We start from the raw sequence: 18,682 nt of genomic DNA, 5'->3' as shown, positions 1-18,682 counted from the left end.
GGTGCTTAGGGACCACGGAGGACCACGAAGTCGAGCACATACTGAGGCCCTCACAGACGTTCTCTCTTCAGCATGGAGAACCTGGCGGGGGGCACTTTGGGCTCATTTTATAGACTAGGAAATTGAGGTGCAAAAGTGTACATAACTGACACTGAGGTGCAAGTTATTAAGAGGAAGGCTCAGGACTCACACGTTGGTCTAGGTCAGAGGTGGGGAACCTGTGGCACGCGTGTGGCAGCTGGACGTTTGTTACCACTGAAAGCATCGAAAGATTCGCCATCACTGGTCAAGGTGATAAAGGCTGATCACTCGTGAAGATAAAATATCTCCATGCTTTATCTTATTAATTTCTCCTTTCCTTTGCAAATACAGTGTTTTCTGTTGGCCAGGCACTACTGCAGTTATAAGTACTTGTTCTTTAAATGTTCATAAATTTTTTATAAAATAGGTACTCATATTGCCCCATTTACAGTTGAAGAAACTGAGGTCCAGAGGAAATGAATGTATTATTTATGCAATTCAGACTTGTAAGATGGGGGTCTGACAGGTAGGAGGAGCGAGCCCAAGTTGGACAGACGAAGCCAAGGTGATTCCTGAGCTGTATCTTGAAGAAAAAGTACGTCTAAAGTCTGACAAAAGAAGAGAAAAGGTTGTTCTAGCCAGGGTAAAATTTATGTATAGGCATAGAGGCAAGAACGTGATAATTTTCGAGATACGAGTGGCTCGATATTGTTGAAGATGGAGAAATCAAGCAGAATACCTTCAATTTTCCAAGTCAGAGATGAGGGGACCAGGACAACTCAGTGACAATCACAGAGGGTCAGCAGTGTCAGGCAGACGGCTCTGAGGACATGCGGTGGAAGGACAGTTAGCATGACTGGACAGGGTATTGGCTGAGGCAGTGACGGGAAGACAGGAGGCACGTGGGTCTGCCTGGGTTTTGGAGCCACTTACCAAGGAGGAGAAAATCTAAGAAAAAGAAGAGTCTAGTATAAAATTGATTGTGCAGCATGACTGTGATAAGTGCAGATATGCAAATGGAATGTTAAAAATCTAGCTGAACACTGGCCTGGAGCTTGGGCGGTCAGTAGACCTGGGTTCGGACTGAGAGATGGCCAAAGCTTTTGTAGTGTGCAACATTATTTGGTTGCTTGGGAAGAATACAGAGATGAAAGAGAATGACGGCATTTGAGGGAAGGACTGAAAAAGAAAAGCAGAGGAGAACAAGGAATTAGCAGCAGAGCAGAAATTGAGAGAGCTGGACCACTGGTGCGAGAGAGAAATAATATCTCAAGGGCTTTGTGTCACACACCCTGGCCTGAGAAATCCCAGTAATCCAGGTGGAACAGGAGAGAGCAGCATCAGAGGAGCACCAACAAGCGAGAAAGCAGAGACCCTGAATGTAGACATCCTTTCAAGAACTCTGTGAAGGAAAGGTGAACCATGGGAAAAGCTACAAAGCTATCCAGAGTCCAGAAAGGGGCACCCTGGCACACCTATGCCAACTCATCACACAGAGGTTCTGCAGATAGGAAAGGCTTGCATATGTTTACCCTGGAAAGAAAGCTCGAACAGAATAGCAATGGCCACCTAGCAGGGTGAGCAGACACGTGCTCTGCAGTAACAGGAAGTATATCAACTGCCACAGGAAGAGGCGGGACCTGCTTGGGAATGGAGGTGTAGCCCTGGGGTAGAGAGGCCCAGAAGAAAAGCTGAAGACTTCTTCTCCCTCTGGAGCACCAGGGCGAGTTGTAGAAAGTTTCTAGCCACGAAATGAGACAGCCAATGTGGAGAATGGGCACAAGCAGGTCTGTCTGCCCGGCTTCCAAGTTCACGGCTGGACCCCAGGACCCAGAAAGGTGACTGACACAGGGAAAATGTTCAAGAAGGATGTGTTGGACGGATGGAGGACATGGGGAGGATCAAGAGAAGGTTCTGAGAATCAGCTCGAGACCCAAGACCAAGAGCCAGCAATTTGTACGGTCATCAAGATTTCATCAGTGCTGCTTCCTGGTAGAGATGAACGTTTAAAACGCAATAGAGATCTCTTGTTCTGAAAGTGTGCATGCTGGGATAACACCTGGCTCACAAGTTAAGGAGTTTCAGCAAAAGCTCCAAATTTGAATAACAAATTACATACATATTATACATATAAATAGTGTGTGTGTGTGTGTAGCCAGTTTTAGACAGACGGTGCATAGACACAGGTGTATACATTCATGCAGAGGCTTGCATCCCTTTCTTTTCTAGGTCAACTGATGTTTGTACCGGTTAATCTTGATTGTCACCTTGACTGGATTAAGTGACTCCTGGAGAAGTATTTGGACTGTGAGGGCAATGACTTCATCAATAGTTTAATCAATGACTCAGTCAAAGCTGAATCAGGAGGCGGGGCCCGGGTGGAGGCAGTGAGCGTGGGAGTGTGACCTCAGGGACTCTTTGTGGTCCCAGGCCTTCCTCTCTGGCCTTGTCCTACGCCCTACTTCCCAAATGCCACAAACCGAGCAGTTTTCCTCCACCACACCCTTGCACTGCTATGCTTCTGGCTTGGAACCAGATGACCAGAGACTGAACCCTCTGAATCCACAAAGGAAAATACACCTGTCCTCCTTGAAATTGAGGGTATCAGAGGTTTTGTCCTCCCAGCAGAAAGCTGCCCGGTGTGGTGTTCAGGAACAAACAGGCTCATACTTACTTTTAAATGTACTTTTTAACAGCAACAGGAGAACACTAAAAGCAGTTCATTAAAAGATAAAATAGAACTCTTCCTCCACAGACTCCAGCACGCAGGCCGGGTGTGCAGTAGCTGCTTAATAAATACCTGTTGATTTGCTGCGATTCATTTGTGTGGCCCCAGGTGGAAGACAGCTTGCAGGTTTCCACAACCCTCTCGTCACTCCCCAGAACACATTTTCCAGGAGATATGGACCACGGATATTGAAAAGTTCTTTCTAAAATAACTACTCTTCTGTCACTCCAAAGCACAACTGCTGCAACTCTAGCTGAGCATAATTATTAGGAAAAAACATAATAAACTTCAACTTCTTGTGACAACTTTAAATCATGTGATGCTATGGGGACCTCATTCCCCAAGAGATCCAGCACCTCTGCTGTGATTTCCCCAGAGAAGTCAGGGTAGAAATTTAGGCAGGTTTAATATGTCTCTGGAAAACTAGTATATTAATCCATTTTGCTCTTTTCTTCCAATTATCCTCATATTCCTCCCCAAACTCCCGGATTTCTCTGTTGTCTAAGTGACAACTACTATTTACTTGTATGAATATTTTTCTTCTTTAAAATGGGGAGCAGGCTTCATTTCCCTGAGCAGACTTTTTATAATTATTCTATTTTATTCTTTTAATTGCCTCCTACATCCACTTGAGAGGATGCCTTCCACTTTCCATTTTCCCTTTGGTCAAGTATGCAGGAGGAAGGGAAGACAGTGCAAATTACCCGAGTTCTGTGCTCAGAAGTGGGCCTGAGGCCACACTGCGTGGCTTACCAATTCAAATCCCACCAGAAGGTGCGCCTGACAGTCCAGATAAAAAGAGTATCAGCTGGCTGTTGACTTGGAAGCACTTTTTCTGTTTTCTCTTGTGGTTATTGATAGAGTATTAAATAAAGATAACTCAGATTGTGTCGTTCAAAAACTACAAAGTGACCATTCTCTGTTTTTCTGCATCCTCATGTTGCTGACTGTATTTTGGTAAAATGCCAATGCATTTACAATGCATTTACATTACATTGGCATTTGGTAAAAGGGCAATGCAGCACACACAAAAAAAATCTGGTTACTCTAAATTTACTGTTTAATGTAGTTCACTGAAGTGGAAATCTGGGTATGTTCCTTATTTCAATTTAATATGAGCAAACACAACCTATTAAAAAAAAACTGTATTCTCTCTCTCTTTCTCTCTTTTTATTTTATTTTTATTTATTTTATTTATTTTTTTGTCTCTTTGAGACAAAAAATTTTTGGGTCTCACTATGCAGCTCAGGCTGGCCTTGAGCTCACTTTGTAGCCCAGGTTGGTCTCGAAGTTGCAACGATCCTTGTGCCTCAGCCTCCTGAATGCTGGAATTACAGGCTTGCACCACCACACCCGGCAAAAACCTGTATTCTCTACATTATGAAAATTACAGAGAAATGCAAGTTTCTAAGACAAGTGTGTCCTAAAAGAAATTATTTTCACAACAAAGAATACTCAGTATACAAAAGGGCTAAAGTAGGTATTTTTGTGTGTTTTGGTGTGGCATGGGAACAAAATATGCTCAAATACACTAGACTCTAACAGCAATCAATTACTCCAAACTTGTTATGATGATAAAATTTGAGGTACAATAAATATGTGCTTCTTTCTAAATACACTCATAGTAAGCTCTAGTGGCAATCTGATAACTAGTATCATTTTGAAGCAATGATTAACATAATATTTCCTAATTTCTACAACTGTAATATGGCATGAAAGTTACAAAGGGGAAATTAAAATGTACTTAAGTTAATGAGCTTTACCGTCCACATTTGTAACTGAAAGAAGTACTGGACTGTATTTATGTGAAACAGTTAATGAAATTCAGTTGATTATTTGTTCTTGTCTTGGACACTGACCCAGTCCCATCACCCACTCCTAGGAAGGCTGTGAACCCTGAACTGGAAGGTCACAGTGAGTCTTTCAATTAACCTATCAGTACTGTGCAGTCAGTTTACCATAGATACGTTTATATCTTCATATAGATGTAAAATCTACCTTTCTATCATGAGCTCCCCCATCCTAGCTTTCATCATAAGAGTTGAGGATTACACATATTAATTACAAAAGGTTCTCAAAACACTAATAGATTAGCACTATTTGTAAGTATTATAAACACTGGAAACATTTTTAAGAGAAATGCTTATTTCTGTGTTACCTCACTCAGTTTTGGGAGTTAGTAAACTGGGAATGTACCTTTAAAAAGCCTACCAACAGCTAAGTATGCATTTTCAAATACAAATCCATTCAAATACAACAAAAATAGAATTCAATCTATTTAAAGGTTGTTGGAAAAGTCTTGAGATTTAGATGGACATTTTTGGATCTCTTTCTTTGAAGCTGTGTGCCTACACTCACAAACATACAAGCGAAGAAAAAACCATCTGAATAAGTACTAGAAAGTTGTTCCTGAAAATGTGGGGCACTACTCCATTTGTGTTCCCAGAAAGTGTAATAAAGAGCTAAATCAAGTGCAGTGGGAGGCTGAGGCAGGAGGATCACATGTTCAAGACCCACCTGGGCAACTTAGTGAGACCCTGTCTCACAATACAAAAAAAAGGGCTAGAAAAGTGGTTCAAGCTTCCTGGGTTCAATCCCCAGGACCACAGGAAAGTAAAACATAATTAAATAAAAATTACAAGTTAAACTGGGAAGTGCAAGGTTGTGAGTTTGATTCCTGGTACTGGGAAAAAAAAACAAAACTGGGAAGGGGAAAGGAGGAGAAAATATAGGAAAAAAGGGAAAGGAGGGAGATAGAGGAAGAAGAAATGAGGGAAAGAGGGGGAGAAGGAAAGAGAAAGACAGACAGGTGTATTCCAGAATAACCTGAACAGATAACTAACCCTGGGACTTGGCAGACCAGATCTCCAAAGACGCAAACTCCTCTCAGAATAGCGTGAAACAGACATCCTCCACCCCATGAATGGTGGGTTGGGCACTGGTTCCTGCTTCCTCAGAACCTTCTTTAAAAATTCCATGTTTAAAGTTAATTGCCCGCCCACCCTCGCCAGGATTCAAATTCTTAATTCTCTTCCATTTTAGTATCTGCCTAACCAGGACAACAGCAGGTCTTCTGGATATACAGAGAGGTGGGAACACATGTAAAAGGAAAGAATGTGGTGCTAAAACACCCACAGGGAAAACAGCAAATTTAGGAAAGTAGAAAAGATCACATTAAGCCTGGCGTGGCCCTATGTGCCTGTAATCCCAGCACTCTGGAAGGCTGATGCAGGAGAATGACAAGCTTGAGCCCAATCTGAGCAACTTAGCGATGTAGCAAGACCCTGTCTCAAGATAAAAATAACTAAAAAGGACTGAAGCCTGGGATATCACAGGCCCTGGGGACTTCGTGAAAGCCTGACGAAATGCGGCCCTTCACCTCCAGAAATTCTAACGCAGATGTCGCAGCAACTCTGAGGAGAGAACTCAGATTTTCTTAATCCTCTGAGATGTAAAGTCTGAAATAAATATTCATGCTTTCCAAAGAGCAAAGAAGGGAACCTGAGACTGGAGCTCAGTGTAAAGCTCTGAGTTCCATCCCTAGCAGTATCAAGTAAAAACAATACGTAATAATAATAACAATAATGATGATAATGATACCAATTACCAACAAGCAGACAACATGGCATTTAGACAGGAACTAAGATGTACATTACACATCAGTCCATTTCTTCAGTTCAACAGGTGATTTAAACCTACACTTAACGCCTCCACACACCGAAATGCAACTCATTTAAAGTGGCAAAATTTAGGCAGAACTAAAAGTACAAAATCCAAAGTTCTTGATTTATCGTGAGCATCTGAGATAAAGTTTTACTGTAAATACTTGCCACAAATATTCGAAGACAAAAGCTATTTTCAATGGACCATATTCTGACACTGTTTTTCTCTAACTACATTGTTTATAAATTGCAAGACACTCCTGAGTCATTAGCCGGTGTTTTTCAGAAGATTGAAAACATCTTCCATGTGCTGGACCTTATCCTAAAAAGTTCTTCTTTTGAATTAGAGTATTAGGCAGCATCTTTTTCCATTATTGTAACTAAGAAGTCATTTTCTGTAATCTTTCTAAAGCAAGTGGAAATTTTGGGGACATAGAGCATCATTTCAAATGATGAAATAGTTACATAAGAAGAAGGTCTCCAAAACTATAAGCCCGTTATGTTAAATCCTGTTGGTCCCTGTAAAAGATAACGCCCTTAAAACAGCTCATTTTTTGCACTGATCTAAACCCTGAGAGGAGTAATAACCACACACACACACACACACACACACACACACGCATGCACACACACACAGGTTCATTATAAAGCATACAACCACAAAAATCAATCTCCTCCCTTCTTACCTACTTAACATCATCAGACTGCACTGTGGAAGTCGCCCCTTTACTAGAATCTCTTGGCCAAAATTTCACTTCTAGAGTTTCATTTCTAAGCTCCCTGTAAATGCCTTACTCTTTTACTACGTCACCATTGGAAAGCTTGGGCAGCGTGACCCGCAGTTCAGTCTCCAGTTTCCCTTTTGTCGTTCTCTCTGTCATATTCCCTTCAGTCAGACTCCGGCCCACCACAGCCCGAGAGTACGAGCGCCACCAGTGACCACACGCCAGTCTCCGTGGTTCCTTTTCACTCACTGTCCTCTTTAAAACACTCACTTTGTTTGGTTTCGCACTGGGCTTCTTAATCCCTTTTTAATCACTGCCTGCTCATCCTCACTTTATTCATGGTTCCTCCTTGTTTCTGACTTCCAGATGATAAAGTGGCCTAAGCCTCAGTTCTTAAAATACTTCGGCTTTTGTATTTTCTCTATGTTCTAGACAGTAGTTCTTCACCCTGCGTTTGCATTAGAATTATACAAAGAGCTTCCAAAGGATGCCCAGGCCTCGGATACACCCATTCCTCATGAATCATAATTTCTGAGGCCAAAGCCCACAGTTATACTTCAGAGATGTCCTGAAGCTACTACTCCAAATACCCAGATGTCAGGGTTGAGAAACCCCGTTCTATCTATAGAGATGATAAACCACACCCGCACCCACATGCACGCACACACATGCACACATCAGAGGCATGACACACACATTCTGCACCCTGATGGCTCCCAAAACTTCCCTCAGGCTGCACAGATTTGTTCTGAATGCCAGCCTCCCCTATCCCCGCGCCGTGCTCCAAACCAAATCTGGTCTTCCTCAAGAACCAGACCCTTTTCTTCCCACAGTTTTCACAGATCAGTTACTGGAGACTCCATTCTTTCTTAGGCCAACCTCCACCTGCCAAAAAAAAACCCCAAACCAAAACAAACACCCTGTCTTTCTCTTACACTTAAAGTGCACTAGTCTGCAAGTCTCGTTCTTGATTTCACACATTCCGTATGAAACAAAATCTCATCACCTCTTCACCTCCACTCTGATCCCGTTTCAATCTGAATTACTGCAGTCCTCTCACAGTAGGCCCGGTCTCCTTTCTCCAGGCCTGGGAGGCCTGTAGTCTACCCAGCACCAAAAATAAGGTGATGTTTACACAAACTAAGTTAGACCACTGTAGCGGACCCCCATTGCGGCTCTGCTGTGGGCTTCCCACCTCAAAATCACAAGGGCTCATTACCCACCACCCCACAGACAATCTGTTCGGTTCTCAGAGATTTTCAATTTTAAAATAAGATATTTAAAGGTATCCAATCTCTTTGGTGAACTCCACAACAAGTGTTAAAAAGCTATCGTGACCTTTCTTGAAAAATATGGTGTGTGAGGGAACTATAACCTTCATCAGATCCTCTAGGAAATCCCTGTATCCAGAAATGAAGAGAACAGCTGTGGAAGGGACCATCACAATTACTGAAAACTATGTCACTACAGTGTAAGTCTTACCCTTTTCAAGTCGTTGCTTGTAATAGTAAATCAATAAAGAGCAAGTCACAAGAAAGTGTAAATTTTACTTTTAACATTTTAAATTAACTTACTGTCTTCTGTTTGTCTGGACTATGCCTTGGTTTCCTTAACCATCTTTCTTCTACATAACTTCTAGCAGTTTACTTGTTTGCTTCTTTATGTTTTATTTCTTATACTATGTGTAAAAGCCATCATTAGATTCCCTGAAGAACCTTATAAATGTGAAGGATAAGATGGCAACTTCCATCAGTTTGGGTCCAGTGCCCAAAAGGCGGAGTTTTGAAACCGCACGTGATCAAGTCTTTTCCGTGTTTTCCTCTCAAATGAAATCAACGCTCCCACAGTGAGGTAGGAGTGGGGACTCGAGACAGGCTTTCTCATTAACAGAGGTTACATTTCTCATACCGAGCGATTCCACAGAAGTTACTCATAGTTCTTCTACGATTAATCATACTACACAAACCCAAGGCAGCAGCCACTACAGTTAACACAGCCGCACATGAGTCTCTGGCGATTCAACTCTCTTGCTTCGATAATGTTTCAATGTACTGAAAGAGCTAACTAAAGGATACCCATACTGGCTTGTCTGAAAAGCATAATTATTACCTTGTTGAATCTTCAAACTTTTCCTCTCTCCTTGATCTTTGCTATCCAAATGTAAGCATGCACAAGTTATTCCCAGCTGGAAACAAAACAGTATAACCCAAACAAAACAAGCTGCTTAAATCCGCACTTCTGCCTGGGCTTTGGCTTTTCCAGAAATGCCATCATCAGTATGTTTTTTCACATTCAACAACCCACAGCACACTGGCTTCTCGATGAAAATAACTCTCAAGTTCACGAAACTATATCCATAGTGTTGAGTCCAGCAGGGTTATTTCAGAACTCATTTTGCGGACATGTCAATAATATCTGGTGCAATTTCATCATGTCCTCTTTCTCTCGAAACCAGCTTTCCCTGGCTTCCCTCACAGCCCACTCTCCAGTTGGTTTCCTCTCTCATCTCTGTTACTGCTTCCGCTTAGTCAGACCATCCTCCTCTCTGCCATGACCCCTTCCCTAGGCAGCCTCGCCAGTGTGGACTTTGTCTGACTTCTTTCTCTCTGACATAACCCCCGCAGAAAAGTCTGAAATTTCCATGGGATCGTCTCCCAAGCCCGCGAGTTGAACCCAGACTCCTATCCTACCAAACTGGCAGGTCTCCAACCATCCCTGAGTCACTTGGTTCTCAGCCGCCTGACCTTTTGGTTTAAACCTCTTGTAGTTTATAATAGCTCCTCTGTGAAAACAAATACCAGGAAGCGTGCGGGGCCTAACCTTCGCTCCAACCCCAACAGTGTACTTCTAAACTCACTTTGCACCTCTCCTCTTGGGCTGTGTGTCATCACCCCAAATTGGTGGGGTCTAAAATAAATCATTATCAGCTGCCGACTGCATCCAGTTGCTCCTTGTGACTTCCTGATTTCTAGTTATTTTTCCAACTAACTGAATGAGAAAATTAACGACGATCCCACTCAGAATGCATCCGATCGCTCTTCAGTTCAGCTTAGAATTAGGCCGAGTCAGGACTTCTCATTTGATCTTCATTCCCTGGGCCCTCTCCTCCCCAGGCCCTGCATAGCTCTTGGGGTGAAAACAGCCTCACTTCTAGCCTGGTCACGGTACCTATACATCGCTGTCTCACCCACAGGACAAAGCAAAACAAAAAACCACATGTAATTTTTACTATTGTATTAAAAAATAAAAAGCTTGGTGTATTTTTAAGGCCATGGGTTTCTGTTTTTGATTGTTTTCCATTAGCTTGTTAGTATTATTCCAAGTTTCTCAATAGTCTGTTCACTCAAGCGCCCCACACCCTGAAGCTTCCCGGCCAATCTATCCGTATCTCTATTGTTTCATTTCCTCCCCACCCATCTCCTGAGTGAATGCTAAGCTCATTTAAACTGTCAGAACCATGGACTCCTACAGCCGAGCTACACAACCACCAGTCTGAGAGCTATGGTCCGCAGCCAGCGTCTTCTCCGTCTTCTTTAGGAGCGCTGCCAGCTGCGTGCTGCTGCAAAGGAAGAGTGCTGAGAGCTGAGGCATATTTTGAGTGTGTCTATGCTTTAAGGTTAAATTATATACTTCTCAGGAGCTCATCACTCTTTCAGTTGATCTTCTTCAAAAGCATGGCTATAAGAGTACACATTACACAACCTATTTTTCTAAACTCTAAAGGAAATTTATTGAAATGTGTACTTTCTGCTCTACAAAAATACCCACAACTTATAAATACTTCTTAATAATTGCTTCAAATTTTGACACACTTGATTGACTATTTTACATAAATGAAATGCACACAGTGAATTAGACTTTGACATGCCAGATTTGCTCAGGTCTACATCTCACACACACACACAGAAATACATTATTGTATTGCTGGTGTTCCATTTAGTACATTGGCTGAGCAATGAAATTTGTTAAAATTATATTTTCCTAAGGATTGGCAAATACTGCGCTGGAAAACATAATTCTAAATCTTCCTCCTACATTATTATTCTGACATGGAATGGAATTCATCATGCCTGACTGAGAAAACAGTACAACAAAACATTATCTAAGCAAGTTCAGTGTTTTGAGGAATGCAATGACTTATCTTGCCAAAGTCACAGAAAGGTCTTTTTTTTTTCTGAAAGCTCTGATTATGACACTGTGGTCATACCATGAATTCCAATCATTATCTTTCCGCCAAAAGCCTGGTCCTTCTAACGTGATAGGAAAAACTGAGCTGTCACAGAAATATGGAGAAAACATGAGTATGAGATTTTCCAACAGCGCTGAAGGAGAATGCTCAATACCATGTCTACCTCTGAAGATTCTTTCCTGGTTTTAGGATGCCGGAACGTGTGTGCGTGGAAAAGAGAAAATCTGACGGGGGTGGAGGAGCATAGGGGCTGTGCCCTCCTCCCAGGGGAGCGGAATGGGGCATATGGAAAACCGCACCCCCACGAATGCAGGGAGAGAACACAAGGGAGAGAAAGAAAAGTCTGAGGCGCAGATGGAAGAAGACCACGGAGGCCAGAATCTGACTTCTTTTTTTTTTTTTTGGTTTTTCTCCGGTACCGGGAACCGAACTCACGACCTTGCGCTTGCCAGCCAGGCGCTTTTGCCGCTGAGCTAAATCCCCAGCCCCGGAGGCCAGAATCTGAAAGCACAGACTAAGAAAGAGAAACAGAAGAAACAGTAAAATAAGGGCTAGCTTAAAATCATCCAGTGGCCCAAATGCGTCTGTGAGAACTTGGTAGCATTCCAAGCTCCTAAGTCTAAAATCAATTCAACCTCTTCTATGAGAATGGTTCATTACGAAGGTACAAAAAAGAATCCGATGTAGGCAGTCAGAGTGTAGGTTCTCAATATACTATAGGATCTGCTGTAAGGAAGAAGGACAGGAGAGACGATACATTTTCTTTGCCAAAAGCAAATATGGAGGATGTCAAACGGCACCCCGCAGAGATGGCACACGGATTTGGGCCACATCGTTAGAAGAACAAGGCACTGTGAGCGCTATATTACTGCACAGACTCCCTCAGCCCTGAACCCCTCCCCCTGCCGCCAGCCCATCACCCAGCTCCGCCTTGTCCTCCAGGTCCCCTCAGTCACCGCCTTTACAGAAAGCAAACACTGCTGAACTCTCTGTGTTCTTTAATAATGACGATTATCAACCGAGCTAAGACTTATTGAATATTTCGGTTGGGTCGGCCTGTGTCCCACCTCCTAGGTAGCACCAGCTCAATTCTTCTGCATCAAGCCCTATGAAGTCGGGACTAATAATATCCCCATCTGAAAGATAAGACACTGAGCACAAAGAGGTTAAGTAACCAGTCCGGGGATAAACTGCTGGATGTTAATAAGGCCAATAGGCGAATCCGGCAGAATGATTCCAGAGTCTGTGTTCTAACCGGTAGGCAACACTGCCTCTCTGTGATTAAAACTGAGATGACCCAGATTACCATATGTACACAAGGCCCTTCACTGCCTCATTATGTTCATGAAAGGCCAAAGTGAGATGTGTATTTCTTCATGAAGATTAAATCTACAATATTAAATGTGGAGTACAAATTAACTACCAAATATTTCTGAAAATTGTTCAATTTCTTTCAAATATTTTTGTTGGGTCTTAATTGTTACACTCAATAGCTATAACTGGAACACCCAAATCGTGTCAGGATTTGCCATTTCTATGATAAGGAAAGTGTCTGGCATCTAATGAAAACCCTTGGCGATTTGAATATTATATGATACCAAATTATACTAAAATTATTTCAAAGGTCAAGAATCTTACACATTTAGTCTTAAAACTCTCCACCTGGGTGATGCAATCAGAAGATGTAAGTATGAATGAAAATATTTAATTATACAAAACAAGTAGAAATCTACTAATTTAATAAGCTTTAAAGTAAAGTAAGATGTAAGATGTGCCATATTTTCCCACATGACTATCTTTCCCTCTGTTGCAAAAAGAGAACTTTTGAAAAGAACATATTTCAGGGAATATGAGCACGTATCTTATTTCCCAATGCTGATTTTAGAAGAGAGCAGGATACAGTGGCTTAGTGGCTTAGAATAAAGCATTATACCACTTATTAACTCATGGGAAATTCTGTGAAACCATTCAGCTAGATGCTGCTATAAAATAGAAAGAAAACAAAAGCAGAAGGCCTCAGACCCAGGGCAGAATTTTCAGGAAATCAAAATTTAGTAGGAAACAAAAACAAACACAGAGCACAGGTGTGAGTTGTTTTTGAAATTTCCACAGGAAGAGCTTTTAGCAAGCGAACGCACACTAAGACAAGCCTGGCCGGAGCCAGAGTGCATCACCGTTGACCTCTGATGAGATACTGGAATGCACAGTAAAGGACCTTGTTCTTGGAGAAAACTATTTTATCACTCTCAGTTCGCTCTTTCTGGAAGAATTAGACGAGTCCACATGAGGGAAGAAGGTAGAAGAGCTTCTGACATACCCAAGGCAACTCAAACCTGCATTGTTTAAAAGGAGTCCACGGAAGTCTGAGGGAGGACATGCCCATCAGCACTCAGGTCCTAACACAGGTAAAGTATCTCCCAGGTCCCCAGACTCAGGTCTACACCCGCTTCAATCCTCACCTGGAAACAAACAACAGGCCCGCACTTTCACAATGTTTTCTCCATTTGGTCAGCAAGGGCCCTTAGTGCTCTTAATGAATCACTGTAAAGTAATGGAACATTGAATTACGCCCTCCAAACCAGCAAGATGTCCTGGAAGTTGCCAATGCTGTGAAAGTCACAATCATAAGCACCATGCGACCCCAAAAACCAGGTGGCTGAAATGGACTTAGGGAGCCGCGTGGGAGGCTTTCAAAATAGTATGACTTTGTGACTTGTGTTTTCGTTTGCCATCAGGAGAGCAGTTACAAATGATGATGACTTAAAACTGTGACACGGAAAAACATAAAACTGAAAAACATCCAGCCATTGCTTAAATGCTCCCATTATTACTGTTTTTTTTTTTTTTTAAAAAAAGACTTTCTATCCATTTTTATTCACACAACAAATCAAGCCTGTTCAAGACCTACTGCTCTGACCTACTGTTCAAAACCTACCGTTCCGACATTGACGGCCCTGATGTAAGACACTATTCCAGTCCATGAAAACTCTTCTTGCCATGGCCTTGTAAGGCTCCGAAAGTTTCAGAGGCCCCATAACAAGGGTCTGAGTATTGTGTCGTGAGGAGTAAACAACCTTGTTATAAAAAGAGAATCACACAATCTCCATATCAATTTAACTTCCAAAACTATCTCATCAAAACCCTAAATTGTATAGCAGGCCCAGATAAATAATGTCCCTAGGCTAGCTGATATTTCCCTTTGGTCATCTATTAGTGCAGTGAACTTGTTTGTCTGCTTGGGCTTTTTGTGCAGGGCAGAGGGGGCTTCCGTGGCACATTGCCAGAGAATAAATTTAACCTCAAAACTGAAAAATCAGAAGAAATAACAAAGTATTAAGGCACAGACTTTAAATAGTAGCAAACACCATGAAGCCATCCACTGGGAAAGTATGAACTAAGACAAAGACATTTTAATCTAGATTCAAGAAAGAATCCCAAAATTTGCTAAGTTCTGTAAGCGAGCAGAGAAGATACAGGTAGGACTTTATACAGAGCCATTAGGTCTTTTCATCTCTATCTCATACTCTGCATGCGTGCAACTGCCCCTGAGATGTTGTTTTGTTGTAAGGACAGCTGACAAGGTATCGCTGTATGGGGATCTCTGGGGTCAGCCACAGGTAGGCACGGGGATGGCAGAGAAGAGAAAAAGGACAGGAGACTAAGAGTGGGTAGAAAAAGGGAAGGGAAGGGAAAGAGCGAACTATATTTCACCACATAGTACTATTTTCCATCTCCTTCTGATGTTACTTACGAAGCTGTCTTCTTACATTAGAAATAAATTCAGGTGTGCTAGTAAAAGCAAGCAATAATGAAAACTTCCACATGCCCAATGAAAGCGAATCAGATTCATATGCAAATGTTACCATGCTTTAATACTAAAATAAGCGAATATCAAATGGAAAATAAGAGGTTAGGGGCATTATAAGGAAATTCAAAAGTATAAAACAAGTAAGTTGCAATTGTATTCAGCTATGTCACCCAATCACCTAGAAGTGAAGATCTTCTAAAGAAAATTGCATTGCCTTCTCAACTCCTGGGAGAGCCAGTTTAGTTAACAGCCTACCTACACTTCAGAAATGACCATGCAGCTTACGTGTCAAACTCATTTTAAAATGTCAATCATGTCCCTTTCAATCTAATTAGTTTGGAAAGTAGTGTCACTGACCTGGCGTCATGCAGACCATTCATTATCATATCATTTGATCAACCTAACACTTCGCCTCAGTTGAGTTTGAGACACCTGTAGCCGGAATGTAATATCCTTTCTCCTGCTCGCTACTGGTAAGTCTCAATAGAATTTCCTATTTACAGCTCAATTTATCTCTATGAATGGGCATGGCCAACCACACAGAGACAGCCCACAGAAATTCCTTTGTTTAAGATTCCTTGACAATTAAAACGGAAGGGTAAAGGGAGTAAGATTTTACACACACACACACACACACACACACACACAAAGTTTTATGTTCCCACAAATGGGAAATGGAAGAAGAGCAAAGGATTAAAGTAAGGACATCTTGGAAAACACTGGGAACCTTAATAACGGCAGGAAATTTTTTTCTTTAATATGATAGAGTGAACCTTATAAGAAAGAGTCTGATGGTTAACTCCCATCATACAGCTTTGCTTTATAATAAAGGAAACCTTTTCTCAGTTTCGCAGGACTTAACTGGCCATGAACTTGGCCAAGGGTACGATGGGGGAGAAGCAGTGGAGAGGTGATAACGGGCTTCCCAGAGCTCCGAGGGCACAGCCAAAGCTACCAAGAGGGGCACGAAGCGCAGAGAGCTCGGAAGGGGCAGGGGTGGGTGTGGGCGTGGCAGAGGCGGCACACACTTTTGAAAAGGATGATCTGCCAGCAACACAGATTATCTGGCAAGAGCTAGACAATTACCCAACCATTTTTCTCATTTGAACTTTGCATGTTTAAGAACCCATTTGCAAGAATATAAGCAAGTCCTCATATCCTCAGTAGAGATTAACATACTGTAGTGAGGAGGGGAAAATGTTCACGTACTCATAGATGCCACCAAAGTGTTGGAAAGGTAGAGCAATTCTATTTATACCAGTAACCACTCACTCCGGAACACAAAGAGCCGAAAGCAGGCTGTCAGCTCCCAACCTTCCTTTTCTATTTTGTACTTTCCTTTGGGGAAGTTCAGTGTCATTTTACCAAAATTTGTTTGTCTGTTTGCTTGATCAAATTATTATGTGAATATGATTTCATACCCGGTCAAATAAGACATGTGTATCTCTCACACTTACCTTCAGGGGAAGAGTCTGTCTTTTGGGAAAAGACAGCATTTACTTTGCTCTTCTTACTGATATCGTTATTTACAGATAAGCTGGACTGAATTTTTCTGTGCATCTTTTGAGAAACAGGAGCTGAGAGTTTGTGATTCTCTGCAGAGGCTCGCCTGGCCCCGTGGTGAATTCCATTGGCGTTGCTCAGACTTCCGCGGCCTCCGCTCTTCACCCTGCCCGTTTCCTCCTCCCCGGGTTCCTGGGCCGATGTCTGCAGCAGGGGCAAACGCTGAGGTTGGGCTAAAGGAAAAACAAGAAAAGTTCACCCAGTTACAAAAAAGAAACTGCGATTTCACAACAACGAAAACACATTCAGTAACTGAGATTCAGAGTTTTGCTCATGATACTAAAACGGAAGAGGAAAAGAAGAGGAGAAGGGAAGTGGAAGAAGGAAACAAAGTCACTAAAAAGAAAATCGAAACTGGCTGATTAGAAGTCACTGTGTACAAAGATACAAAAGAGAGAGCAGAAAAATTGCACTTTGGTGTTCTTATAGCATAGCTGAATGAGAAACCTGAAGCATAATTCAGCGCTTACTGAGCAAAAGCTGAATATTTCTCTAGGCTCTGAGACCTCTGTTGTGTGCTGTGGACTCACCAATACATCCTAAGACTCCTAGTAATGATGCTGGCACTTCTTTTTAAATGAAAGAAACAATTAATTCAAGCTGGGTGATAAAGAGGAATATGGTTTTCTTTTTTATAAATCCTGCAGAAGAAAATCTTTTCTGTATTTATTCTTTAATTATATTTTAATGTAAATGATGTCTGAAAAGTTAGGAAAATAAGAGAATGGTTTAATTCTGACACAACACAGCTACCCAAACTAAACATCCTTTTCAGGGCTCCCACCGGGTCACGGCCAAGCAAGGATGCGCACCCTCTCCCTGCTTGTGCAACCTTACATGCGATGTCTTGGTAAAGCAACAAGGGAAGGAAGGGGAAAAACAGGCCCGAGGTCTGGAAAGGAAAAAACTAAATGTTCAGCTGTGTACAGATCTCGGTATTTTGGGATAGTTTAAGAGATTATAAATCCCCCCACTTTAAGAATTTATCAAGATTTACAGATGATCAGGGCTGGGGATTTAGCTCAGCGGCAAAGCGCCTGCCTGGCAAGCGCAAGGTCATGAGTTCGGTTCCCGGTACCGGAGAAAAACCAAAAAAAAAAAAAAAAAAAAGATTTACAGATGATCAACCATGGAAAAAATCAATAATATTCCAAAATGCAAACAGAAATCAACAAATGTACAAGAAAAATTTCACTTCATCTAGCAAAAGGAGAGAAAGAAAGAAAGAAAGAAAGAAAGAAAGAAAGAAAGAAAGAAAGAAAGAAAGAAAAAAGAAAACAAAGGTCTCCACAAAACAAATCTGGTAAGTAGTTGAAATTAAACTAAGTTAAAAATCAGCAGATTTTTTTGCAAAATGTTACTAAACATTGCTAAAAAGCATACAAGAAGCCAAGATAAATGGAGAGGGTAAATATATTAATTATGCTAATATGTTGACTTTTTTCAGCTTATTTCATTCATTCAATACCCATTCACATTTTCAGTTGGCTTGTTTATGGCATATGAAAAGCTAATGCAAAACTAAGGAAGAATAACCAAGAATCACAGAGGAAATTTTAAGGTAAAAAAGAAGGGTGACAGAATTTGACATATTGATATGTAACCTTGTTATAAAATGACAGTAGGGGCTGGGGATTTAGCTCAGCCGCAAAAGCGCCTGCCTGGCAAGCGCAAGGTCGTGAGTTCGGTTCCCGGTACTGGAGAAAAACCAAAAAACAAACAAACAAATAAAAAAAATGACAGTAACTAAAGCAGTGTGACATTTGACCAGACATAGACATAACTAATGCACCAGCAGATTCCCAGTTGTGAAGGTGTGTGCACATACATGTGTTGATATATCTCCTGCAAATGAACTCCAAGTTATTAAATACCAATGTATGAAAAGCTTTTCAAAGTGAAAATACATAGGAGGCTGTTTAATATCATGACACTAAGAAAAACATACCAATTCAATTCTTTCAACAACAGATCATAAAGATAGCA

General features: G+C 41.6%; 1 protein-coding gene across 1 annotated transcript in view; it reads right to left on the bottom strand.

The window, feature by feature from the left end:
• Mdfic (MyoD family inhibitor domain containing) overlaps positions 1 to 18,682 on the bottom strand; it is a gene marked incomplete at its 5' end in the record, with an annotated part of 79,118 nt that overhangs the window by 11,490 nt on the left and 48,946 nt on the right. Inside the window, 1 exon segment of the mRNA XM_013516052.1 lies at positions 16,591 to 16,869. Within this exon segment, the coding sequence (XP_013371506.1) occupies positions 16,591 to 16,869 (279 nt within the window).

The sequence above is a fragment of the Chinchilla lanigera genome, unplaced genomic scaffold, assembly GCF_000276665.1.
Source record: "Chinchilla lanigera isolate Chin_1 unplaced genomic scaffold, ChiLan1.0 scaffold00031, whole genome shotgun sequence".
NCBI classification, from domain to species: domain Eukaryota; kingdom Metazoa; phylum Chordata; class Mammalia; order Rodentia; family Chinchillidae; genus Chinchilla; species Chinchilla lanigera.
Note: the sequence above shows the minus strand (reverse complement) of the source record. Positions and strands in the feature narration are given on the sequence as shown.